Here is a 12,522-nt window from a genome sequence, read left to right as displayed (position 1 = left end):
AGCCACAGCGCCACTTCCGTTTTTCCAGTGGTTTATTGGAAATAAGAGTCTCATGGACTTTTCCTGCCCAGGCTGGCTTTGAACTGAGATCCTCAGATCTCAGCCTCCTGAGTAGCTAGCATTATAGGCACGAGCCACCGGCTTCTGGCTACCTCTTTTTTTTTTTTTTTAATGCAACTCTTTGGTAGTTATTTAAAACAGTGGTGGGCTGGGAATGAAGGAAGCCAGACGTGTGAGGTATTAAGCCTAAACAATGAAAATGGACTGTATGGCCTGGCACCATCGTGCTCTGTAGCTTCACTGAACTGAAGTAGGCACAACTTATGTGGAAAGAAAGCAAGAGGATCGAAAGAAGAAAAAAAAAACCTGCTTTCTAAAATGTAGTTTTTATTACTGTACAAAAAGCACATGCTCCCCTTTTTGTCTCTTCCCCCCACCCCCTTCCCAGAGAACTGTACACGGTATGAATGGATGGAGTGGCCAGGGGGCCTTTGTCTCACACCTTGCTCACAGGCTGAGTCCTCTGCCCTAGGTTTCTGAATCATCTGGACACACCCACAGCCCATCAGACTGGGGCATAAGGGTGTCAAGTTACACATATTCTTTGGCAGAGTTGGACTTGGGGTAGGAATGGGGTGCCCGATACACAGCTTTGCTTTCACTCCCAGGACAGGAGCAAGACAGCAGCGCACCTCCTAGGAGGACCAGAGCAGACCCTGCCCAACCAATAAAGATGGCAGAACCAAACTCATATCTGTGGAGAGAAGGGGTTAGAGTCAGAATCCTGGCCTGTCTGCCTTGTTTCCTATCCCAGTATCCCAGGACCTCAGATCTGTCTTTAAGAGGCAAGGGTCCCAAACTTACTTAGCATTCATTGGGGTCAAGGGGTTATAGAAGTCTGTGATAATCTGATGACCGTACCAGGAGCATGCTATCAAAGAGGCAAGACCTGGAAAGAGAAGGATTCTGATACTCCCAGTGTCTTAAGCCAGCACCTTACCACCCTCAAGCCGACCTTAGATCTGTGGCTCACCAGCCACGATGAAAATGATGCCTCCAGTCATGGCTATCCGGGCCTTCTTCACTTTGTCGTCTCCTCCACAACGCGTGCACTTCATGCCCATCGTGGCCACAAACATGGCCAGGAAACCCAGCACCAGGGACACCACCATGAGGGCCCGAGTGGCCTGTAGGGCCGCTGTGGAGAAGAAAGAGCCCTGTCATCGCTGGAAATGCGGGGAGGCCCGGGAAGGCCCTACCCTTCAAGCCCCAGGCTGCACCCGCCAAGTTCAGAGACTATCATTGAAGCTCTCCGTTCCCCAGCAGATCTGGAACGCTCCCCGCCCCCTGCCCCAGGCCAAAGCCCGAGGCGCAGCCACCGGCCCCCGCCCCGCCTTAGGCCGAGGCCTTCCCGCTCAACGCACGGCCCGGCCCCGCCCTCTGCCCCAGAACCTGCCCGGGGCGCCTGGGTTTCGATGAAACCGCGCTGGGCAGGGGGAAGGGGGCCGTGGGAAAGGACGCGCGGCACGGGGGCTCAGCCGCCGGCCGTCGCGAGTCCCAACTCTCACCCCGCTATCGAAGGCACGGGGTTTGTGGCTTCGGCTAATCGGCCGATAAGATTAGAGGTCGCAGGTGGCGGCCCACGTCTCACAAAACAGCACGGTCTGGCGGCTCAGGCCACGGCTTCCGCGCCGAGCCCTTTTGTCCAAGACAAAACTGACCACAGACGGTCCGGGTCGCAGAGGAGCGCGCGCGCCCGGCCTGCACTCTTCCAGCCGAGGGAGCGGGCCCGGCGGGCGGCCCAGGTGCGGACTCACAGCAGGGCCGCCAGAATCTAGGCCAGATCTAGCCAAGGCCCCCGGTGTGTCCACTTCTCCAGCTCCCTGGAAACCACAGGGCGCCCGGCCGAGGAGCTCCGGCCCTGCCCCACCCGGGCGCGTCCGTCCCGTCGGCCCCTCGGCCTTACCCGGCAGTGCGAGCACCGAGTCGAACATCTTGCAGCTCATCAAGCCGGTGCTCTGCGTGACGCAGTCCATCCACAACCCCTTGTACATGGCCTGGGCGGTGATGATGTTGTCGCCCGCGTACGAGCTCATCTGCCACTGCGGGATGGCGGTGCAAGCCACCAGGCCCACCCAGCCCAGCAAGGCCATTGAAAAGCCCAACAATTGCAGGCCCGAATTGGCCATTTCCGCCCTCCAAAAAGATGGGAACCTGGGAGGGCGAGCCTACAAGTCAAATAGAATCGAAAAGGACAGCTTCACCAAAGACAACCCGGTTGGAATTTTAAGTCACCCTGAGACGAAGAAAAAAAAAAAAGTTTGTAGCCAGTGACTGCAAAATCTTGTCACCCCAAGTAAAACAAATCCACCCCTGGCAGCCGTGGGAACTGGCTGCACTCGAAGGACAGGTTCCAGACAAAAGCAGTACCCGGAGGCCAGGCGCTCGCACGACCCTACCCCGAACAAATGGAGGGGCCGTGTGGGCGCGATCCCCGGGGTGTATCTGGGCCTTTCGGCCCCAGGCTGTAGGGAGCGGGCAGAGGCGTCGCCGAGAGTCCGGAGGTGAGGGCGGACAGGTGCGGCGCACCTGAGTATAAGTAGGGCGCAGGGAGCGCGCGAGGGGGAGGCGGGGCCGGAGGGGCAGCCGAGGGTGACCTGACGTCACTGAAGGGACACTCACCTGAACCGGAAGTCCTGGCCCCTACCCCCCTCCGAGCGCAGGTGATGAGGAAGAAACCTGAGCCCCAGGGTCACGCCCCTTCACTTGCTCGGCTTCCACGGCAGGTGAAGCAGAGGCTGTGGCTTCTCGGAAATCCATCCAAGCTGGACAGCCCTCTGGCACCCTTTGCAGTCGGTGTGCCTGAGACGCCGCGGAGCCCGAGCTGGGGGATGTTCCTGGAAAGACTGGGTGCCACCCTTTCCCCTCCTGTTTCTGCCTCAAGCAGTCTTTCTTCCTTTTCTTCTGTTTCCAAAGCTGTCCTTTCCCACCTTCAGAGACCCCTGCCGCATACGAGAGAATCAACCCTCGCTGCACCTTTCTTGAAGTTTCTGCTCCCAAAGACAACTCTCAGCACCCCTCCCTTTTTCTACTGTTGCCCTCCTGGTAGGCCCTCTAACAGACAGCTGGCTTCTGAGCATGGCTCCCAACAACTCTAGTCCTGGTCCCCCATTCCTAACCTAGCAGAGTTTAATGTATGAGCGGTCGCCATCCTCTTCAGCAGCAAGGCTTCTCCTAGCATATGGAAGAAACCACTAAGGACAGCCAGCAGCGTATGGCGGGTAAGGTGGAGGTCAGAATCTCTGACACACCCAACATTCGCCTTCCTAGGAGTTTTCTCCATTTTCGCCTCCCACCCCCACTCACTTCCCTACCATCCTTGAGCACACATCTTTACCACACATCTTTATCTGTTCTTCTTAGTCTCTCCTGTGCCCCGGACCTCCTCTCAACATTTTTTCCAACTTTCTCATTCCCCTTTTTGATCATTTCCCCCTTCCTGCCTTTTCTACTTTGTAGCATCCTATTTCACTCCCCCATGTACTCTGCCCTGGTACCCTTTTTCCAGCTTGGCAACAATTCTCTCCTTTTTTTATTTTTTGTCGGTCGTGGAGCTTGAATTCTGGGTCTGAGCACTCTCCCTCAGCTCTTCAGCTCAAGGCAAGACCTCTACAGCCACAGCGCCACTTCCGGTGTTCTGGTGGTTTATTGGAGATAAGAGTCTCACAGACCTTCCTGCCTGGGCTGGCTTTGAACCGTGATCTTCAGATCTCAACCTCCTGAGAAGCTAGGATTATAGATGTGAGTCATCGGTGCTATTATCATCATTATTATTATTATTGTATTCTAGTAAGGGACTTGAAATCAGAACCTTGGGATCTTACCTTTTTCCTCTCTAGTCTAGAACTCTACCGAGTGAGCTAAAAAGCTCCACTACTGGCTTGGTAGGAGAGGGGGTGGGGGTGTTGAAGACATACAGACTTTCCTGTCAAGGCTAGCTTTGAACTGCTGTTCTCAGATCTCAGCTTCTTGAGTAGGTAGATTTACAAATGTGAGCCACCAGGGTCTGGTTTTCATCTATTTTTTACCCCAGTTGCTTCACATATCCCATTTGTGTTCTTCCTTTTCAACTTTTTTGTTTTGGTAACTCTTTTTTTTTTTTGTAGGTCTTAGGGCATGAACTCTGCGCTTGGGTGCTGTCCCTCAGCTCTTCAGCTGAAGGCTAGCGTTTTACCACTTGAGCCGCAGCTCCACTTCTGGTTTCCTGGTGGTTTTATTGGAGATAAGAGTCTCACGGATTTTGCTTCCCTTGCTTGGCTTTGAACTGCGATCTTCAGATCTCAGCCTCCTTAGTAGCTAGGATTACAGGTGTGAGCCACTGGCACCTAGCTTGTTTTGGTAACTCTTAATCAAATATACTACTGGCCGGGCGCTGGTGGCTCACGCCTGTAATCCTAGCTACTCAGGAGGCTGAGATCTGAGGATCGCGGTTCAAAGCCAGCCCGGGCAAGAAAGACCGTGAGACTCCTATCTCCAATAAACCACCAGAAAACCGGAAGTGGCGCTGTAGCTCAAGTGGTAGAGCGCTTGCCTTGAGCTGAAGAGCTGAGGGACAGCGCCCAGGCCCAGAGTTCAAGCCCCACGACCGACAAAAAAAAAAAAAACAAAAACAAATATACTACTGGGCCCTTTTTTTTTTTTCTTTTGTTAGTCGGTTGTGGGGCTTGAACTCTGGGCTTAGGCGCTGTCCCTGCACTCTTCAGCTCAAGGTGAGTGCTCTACCACTTGAGCCACAGTGCTACTTCCAGTGCCACTTCTAGTGGTTTATTGGAGATAAGAGTCTCATGGACTTTCCTGCCTGGGCTGGCTCTGAACTGTGATCCTCAGATCTCAGCCTCCTGAGTAGCTAGGATTACAGGCATGAGCCACCGCTGCCTTGTTTTGGTAACTCTTAATCAAATATACTACTGGGCCCTGGTGTCCAACTGGTTTAAGCTGTTTTACATAAAACATTATATCTTTGTGAACTTTGTTATTCATATATATTGTTGTACTTTAGACTAATGGAAGACTTTTGTTTTGTTTTGCCAGTACCAGCAGGATCTCCATTCTTAGCTTGCTTGCTCATAGCTGATTCTGTACCACTGGAGCCATGCCATCTTTACTTGGAGATGGAGTCTCAGACTTTTCTGCCCAGACTGGCTTAAACCCACAATCCACTGGATCTCAGTGTCCTGAGTAGCTAAGATTACAGGTGTAAACCACTAGTAGAGAGATTAAAGGTACCTTCCAGGTTGAGTGTGGTGGACCACACCCGTAATCCCAGGCTGAGTCTGGAGGATCAAGAGTTTGAGTTCATGGGCTGGGAAGATGGCTCAGTGGTAGAGTGCTTGTCTTGCATGCATGAAGTCCTAGGTTCAATTCCTCAGCACCACGTAAGCAGAAAAAGCTGATGTGGCACTGTGGTACAAGTGGTAGAGTGCTAGCCTTGAGCTGAAGAGCTGAGGGACAGCGCCCATGCCCAGAGTTCAAGCCCCACGATCAACCAGGAAAAAAAAGCTGGAAGTGGAATATGACTCAAGTAGTAAGGTGCAAGCCTGGAGAGAAAAAATAAGATCTAAGGGGATTCAAGCTTTAGGGAGATAGGAAAGTATAAACAAATAGGCAACTCAGGTGAAGATGTAGCAGGAGAGGAGGCGGGTGGGGAAAGTGCATAAATAAATAAAGTTTGAGTTCAACCATAACAAGACCTGGGGTAAGGGAAGATACTTTGCAGCTCTGTGTCCACATTTCTCATTATTTAAGTCTATCCAGCCTAGAGTGGTGGTAAACACCTTTGATCCTAGATACTCTGCAGACAGAGGCAGGAAGATTGAGAGTTCAAGGCCAAGCCAGACAAAGTTATGTTTATATCCCAACTCAAAAACAAAATATAAACAAAAGTGCTGGGGCTATAACTCTATACCTGCATGCCTAACAGACTCAAGGCCCTGGGTTTACCTCTCTACAAACTCTCTGAAACTGTCGCCAAGCCTGGGAAGTTGGCTTAGTGTTAGAGTGCTTGCCTCACATGCACGGAGCCCCAGGTTCGATTCCTCAGTACCACATACACAGAAAAAGCCAGAAGTGGCACTGTGGCTCCAGTGATAGAGTGCAAGCCTTGAGCAAAAGAAGCTCAGGGACAGTGCCCAGGCCCTGCGTTCAAGCCCCAGAACTGGCAAAAAAGAAAAGAAACTGCCCCTAAAACTAATCTACCTGCTTCTACCCTTGTCCTAAAATCTGTTTCTAAACACTGATCTTTTTATATAAATGGAGACCTTGTTATTTCTTTTGAAAATCATTAAGTGGCACTTCTGGGTTTTGTTTTGGTTTTTTCAGTACTAGGGATGGAACTAGAGCCTCACATGAGTATTCTACTGCTAAGCTACGGCCTCAGCCCTCAGTGGCTCTTGTGCTCCTGAGATAAACACATGAGACCTTGTCTCCATCACATTGTCCTTCTCTATTTTGGAAACGTGCTGCATACATACTGTCCCTGCAAAGCACTTTCCACTCTGTTCTCTATGCCTGAATACTCTGCCATCCTCCCCACCTTTCCCAGATAACTGAGTCACCCTTCAGCTCTCTGCTTAAGTATCACTTCTAGAAAGCTTGGCCCAACTACCCCACCCCAGACTGAGTCAGATCATCCATGAATGCTCTCAGGCTATCTGGATTTTTCTTTCAAAGTCCTTCTGTTAGTCTGAAACTATTTACTTTGTGTGCACATTGAGTCAATGTCAGTTTTCCCATTGTACTATAAGTTCCAAAAGGGTTGAGATATGTCTGGATTTTATTACCAATGGCGATTTGGTGAAAAAGAGAGACGGGCAGGGGGAAAGAAAGAAAGGAAGAAGAAAAGGAAGGAAGAAAGAATTGCAAATAACTAATACTTTTGCCTACTGTTCAACAAACATTTTCTGAGTTTCCATAATGTACCAACACTATATTTAACTCTAGGCATAAGGAATGAGAAAAACAGATAAGGATTCTATGCTCCTGTAACTGATTTTCTAAAAGGAGGAAGCAGGCAATACAGACAATAAAATGGTGCATGCTTCAAAGGCAATGCAATAGGGTATGGAGTGAGATTGGATCTAACCCCAACTGAGGTCAGGAAGAGTTTCTATTCAGGGAAATGACTTAAATAATGAGTCAGACATGAGTGAACCAGTTACAGACAGAAAGAACTGTAAGAGCAAAGGCCCTGTGTCAATTGCCTGGTAAGATTTATAGTCATAGTCGGGCACTGGAAGTTTACACCCATAATTCTAGGTACTCAGGAGGCTGACAACTGAGGATTGCAGTTTGAAGCCAGCCCAAACAGGAAAGTCTATCCATGAGACTTTTTTTTTTTTTTTTTTTTGCCAATCCTGGGGCTTGAACTCAGGATCTGGGCACTGTCCCTAAGCTTCTTTACTCAAGGCTAGCACTCTACTACTTGAGCCACAGCACCTCTTCCAGCTTTTTCTGTTTATGTGGTACTGAGGAATCTAACTCAGGGCTTCATGCATGCTAGGCAAGCACTCTACCACTAAGCCACATTCCCAGCCCAAGAGTCTTAGCTCCAATTAACCACCAAAAAACTAAAAATGGATCTGTGGCACTAGCCTTGAGTGAAAAAAAAAGCTAAAGGATAGTGCCTAAGTCCTGAGTTCAAATCCGAGAACCAGCACATCCTCATACTAACTGGAATTGGGGAGGGGGGCGGGGAGGAGTAAATACAAAATTGGTCCTAGTTAAGAACCATTAGTTTAGTGTCACACTACTATGAACTTTTATTCCTCTCTGTGTCTAGAAAACTTGAAGTAAACAGTGGGTACAAGAATCCAAGTGGAGGCTGGGAAGGTGGCTCAGTGGTAGAGTGCTTGCCTTGCATGCATGAGTACCTGGGTTCGATTCCTCAGCACCACATAAACAGAAAAAGCCAGAAGTGGTGCTGTGGTTCAAGCGGTAGAGCACTCGCCTTGAGCTGAAGAGCTAAGGGACAGCACCCAAGGCCCAGTGTTCAGGTCCATGACTGACAAAAAATAAAAAAAAAAGAATCCAAGTGGATGGATGGATGGATGGTTGGAATATATCAGGATTGAGGAATTGCCAAAATGAAGGACATTTTGGAGTAATGGTCTTAGCTACACATGATTCTCTAGGAAGGAAAAGTGAAGTCTGAGGCAGCACCAGGCTAAAAGAAAACATTCTACCTGAAAAATAACTAAAGCAAAACAGAGCTGAGAGTGTGGTTCAAGTGGTAGTATACTGACTATAGTATACTGTCTATGCAAGCTAAAGGCACTGAGTTCAAATACTCAAATGCTATGCTGAGTGCCAATGACTCATGCCTATAATCTTTTTTGTTGTTGTTGTTGTGGGGCTTGACCGCTAGGCCTGGGCACTGTTCCTGAGCTCTTCAGCTCAAGGCTAGTGCTCTACCACTTGAGCCACAGAGCCACTTCTGGCCTTTTCTGTTTATGTGGTGCTGAGGAATTGAACCCAGGACCTCATGCATGTGAGGTAAGCACTCTACCGCTGAGCCACCTTCCCAGCCCTTTGTGCCTATAGTCTTAGCTACTCGGGAGGCTACAATTTGAGGACCATGATTGGAAGCCAGCCCTGGCAGAAAAGACAGCAAAACTCTCAACCAGTAAAATGCTGGGCTGGATGTGTGGTTTAAGTGGTAGAGCACCAGACATAAGTGAAAAAGCTGAATGAAAGCTTAACGGGCTGAGTTCAATCCCTGGTACCACCATCACACATAAAAGCAATAAAAACCAGATGCAAGTGGCTCTCGCCTGTAATCCTCGCTACTGAGGACGCTGAGATCTGAGGATCCCGGTTAAAAGCCCGCTGGAGCAGGAAAGTCTCGTGAGACTCTTATCTCCAATTACCCACTAGAAAACTAGAAGTGGCACGTGGCTCAAATGGTGGAGTGCTAACCTTGAGCTGAAGAGCTGAGGGACAGCGCCCAGGCCCAGAGTTCAAGCTCCATGACCAACCCACCACCCCACCTCCAAAAAAAAAGTGCCGAGTACCAGAGGTTCATACCTGTAATCCTAGCTACTCAGGAGGCTGAGATCTGAGGATTATGATTCAAAGCTAGCCAGGGCAGGAAAGTCCATGAAACTCATATCCAATTAAGCACTAGAAAACTGGAAGTGGCACTGTGGCTCAAGTGGTAGAGCGCTAGCCTTGAGCTGAAGAGCTCAGGGACAGTGCCCAGGCCCAGAGTTCAAGCCCCATGACCAAAAAGCAAAACAAAAAAAAAGCAATAAAAACAAAAATGAAAAACCCTAGTATCACAGAGGGGGGAGGAGGACTTTTGATTTTTTGTGGCTAAAGACATGTTCAGGGTATACAAAGTATTTGCACACCAGTCACTGCTGGTTGAGCTTGTAATCCTAGCTACTCAGAAAACTGAAATCTGAGAGGCAGAAAAGTCCCTATGAGACTCTAATTGCTATTTAACCACTCAAAAACCAGAAGTAGGGCTGGGAAAGTGGCTCAGTGGTAGAGCGCTTGCCTTGCATGCCTGAGGCCCTGGGTTTGAAAAAGCTGGAAGTAGAGCTGTGGCTCAAGTGGTAGAGCGCTAGCCTTGAGCTGAAGAGCTGAGGGAGAGTTCAGGCCCCATGACCTGACCCAAAAAAAAAAAAAAACAGAAGTAGTGCTGTGGGTCAAGTAGTAGAGTGCTAACCTTGAATACAAAGAGGCTCAGAGATAGTGCCCAAGCCCTGAGTTCAAGCCCCACAACTGACAAACAAGCAAACAAACAAAAAACCAGTACTTGGTTCAATCTGCAGCACTGTGTACATAACCATGCATACTAGCATGCATGCATGCATGTGCACGCACACGCGTACGCACGCACGCGCACACACACACACACACTGATAGGAACTTCAAAGAAGCAGGGGATTTGGAAGGATAACAGATGAATAATGGTCCAAAGGCAGCCTCTCAACTCCAGATTCTGAAGTATGTGAAATAAAATCAACAAAGAAGCCTGAATAAAACAGGGCTACCAAGGAAACATACCCTCCTGGCAGCCAGGTGTCAGTATTGTCTAGGAAAGGGACCATTCAGAGAAGAGACTGGGCAGTGTCCAGAGGTCACACTGAAAGAATTAAAGATCATGTCTGGTTGGAAGCTGGGCTCACATTAGGGTGCACATAACACTGTATGGGGATGACGATTGGTATTTTGAATTAAACAATCTGGTATTAATCTGTTTAACGCAACCAACTTATTTATTGCCTTCCTTCCTTCCTTCCTTCCTCTTCCTTCTTTCCTTCCTCTCTTTGCATCTTTCTTTCTTTCTCTCTTTCTCTTTTTCTTTTCTTTTGTGCTGGCACTGGAGCTTGAACTCAGAGCCTGGGGACTGTCCTCTAGCTTTTTCATTCAATGCTAGAGCTCTACCACTTAAGCCACAGTTACATTTCCAGCTTTTGGGGGGTTAATTAAATGTAAAAGCTTATGAACTTTCCTTCCCGGGCAAAGACCACTACCTCCTGTAATTTCAACTAGGATTATAGGCGTGAGCCATTGATGTTCAGCTCAACTTGTGTACTTCTATGGGAAAAAAAAAATAGTTGTAGCTGTGCGCTGGTGGTTCACACTTGTAATCCTAGCTACTCAGGAGGCTGAGATTTTAGGATTCCAGTTTGAAGCAAGTCTGAGCAGGAAAATCTGTGCGACTCTTACCGCCAGTTGACCACCAGAAAACCAGAAGTGGTGCTGTAGCTCAAGCAGTAGAGTGCTAGTATAGAGCACAAAAGCTCAGGGACAGTACTTAGGCCCAGGGTTCAAGTCCCAGGACCAAAACAAAACAAAACAAAAAAATCCCTAACTGGTGCCAGGTGCTACTCAGGAGGCTAAGATCTGAAGATCATGGTTGGAAGCCAGCCTAGACAGGAAAGTCCATGAAACTCTTTTCTCTAACAACTAAAAAGCCAGAAGTGAAGCTGTGGCTCAAGTAGTAGAGTGCTAGCACAGGCACAAAAGCTCAGGGATAGCACTCATCTCCTGAGTTAAAGCCCCAGGACCAGCACAAAAATACATACATACATACATATGTTCTTACATACATAGCTAATGGATAAAGTCTAATATTGCCCTAAATATAAATTAATTTTATGTGTTTGCTTTAAAAATGTGTGCCTTGCCAGGTGCCGGTGGCTTATGCCTGTAATCCTAGCTACTCAGGAGGCTGAGATCTAAGGATCAAGGTTCAAAGCCAACCTCTGCAGGAAAGTCTGTAAGACTCTCAGCTCCAACAAACTACTAAGAAAAAACTCGAAGTGGCACTGTGGCTCAAATAATAGAGCACTATTTTTGAGCAAGAGAAGTTCAGGGACAGTTCCCAGGCCCTGAGTTCAAGCTCCAGGACTAGACTAGCAAAAAACAACAACAACAAAAAGGCCAGGTGCCAGTGGCTTACGCCTGTAATCCTAGCTACACAGGAGGCTGAGATCTGTGGATCGTGGTTCAAAGCCAGCCCTGGCAGGAAAGTCCATGAGACTCTTATCTCCAGTAAACCACCAGAAAACCGGAAGTGATGATGTGGCTCAAGTGTTAGCCTTGAGCTGAACTGCTGAGGGACAGCACCCAAGCCCAGCAATCAAGCCCCATGAACAACAAAAAGATAAAAAAAGAAATGAGGTTGGGTCAAGTGATTTCCTTATGGTTCATCCTGTAATGTATATTTAACATAGAGATTGGAAAAAGGAGTAAAAAAGTGTCCAGTTTCTGTACAGCCTCTTTACAATAAAATAAAAAATTTAAAAGTCCAGCTTCTTTTATAAGGCTAAAGTAACTTTGTAAATAAAGTATCTCTGAAATTGCATAACAAGAAAAATAGGATAAATATGGGTGCAAAACATATAGATAGATAGATAGATAGATGGATAGATAGATAGATAGATACTGCAGTTGTGGGGCTTGAACTCAGGGCCTAGATTCTGTCCCTAAGCTCTTTTGCTCAGGGCTAGCACTCTACCACTTTGAGCCACAGCTCCATTTCCAGTTTTTGAGTAGGAAATAAGAAACACAGAATTTCCTGCCCAGGCTGGTTTTGAACTGCAATCCTCAGATCTCAGCCTCCTGAGTAACTAGGATTACAGGTGTGAGCCACCAGTGCCCAGCTGCAAAAAATTTAATAATTAAAATATTGCCTAACTAAATGCAAAAGTGTATTTTAATATACCACAAACAAACACAGTTTATTCCAGACACGCAAGTGTCTGAATATTACAAAATGCATCAACATGGTAGGCACTGGAGCTCACACATATAATCCTAGCTACCCAGGAGGCTAGGACCTGGAGGACTGAGGTTTGAAGAGGAAAAAAGTCCAAGGTTTGAAGAGAAAAAAATTCTGTGAGACATTATCTCCAATTGACCACCAAAATGCTAGGCTGGTGGCATGGCTCAAATGGTAGCATGCTAGTCATGAGCAAGAAAGTTGCGGGATGGGCTGGGAAGGTGGCTCAG

At 48.1% G+C, this 12,522-nt stretch overlaps 1 protein-coding gene across 1 annotated transcript; it reads right to left on the bottom strand.

Annotated features, from left to right (window-relative positions):
* Positions 1-370: 370 nt before the first annotated feature.
* Cldn7 (claudin 7) lies at positions 371-2,553 on the bottom strand. The gene is made up of 4 exons (XM_042670811.1): positions 1,967-2,553; positions 1,034-1,198; positions 865-949; positions 371-754 (listed from the first exon to the last, which is right to left on the bottom strand). The coding sequence occupies exons 1-4, from the start codon at positions 2,187-2,189 to the stop codon at positions 592-594; spliced, it is 636 nt and encodes a 211-aa protein (XP_042526745.1). The 5' UTR covers positions 2,190-2,553; the 3' UTR covers positions 371-591.
* Positions 2,554-12,522: the final 9,969 nt, after the last annotated feature.

This window comes from Dipodomys spectabilis, unplaced genomic scaffold (genome assembly GCF_019054845.1).
Source record: "Dipodomys spectabilis isolate Male_0828 unplaced genomic scaffold, ASM1905484v1 ptg000576l, whole genome shotgun sequence".
Classification (NCBI taxonomy): domain Eukaryota; kingdom Metazoa; phylum Chordata; class Mammalia; order Rodentia; family Heteromyidae; genus Dipodomys; species Dipodomys spectabilis.
This window is presented reverse-complemented; position numbering and strand designations above follow the sequence as displayed.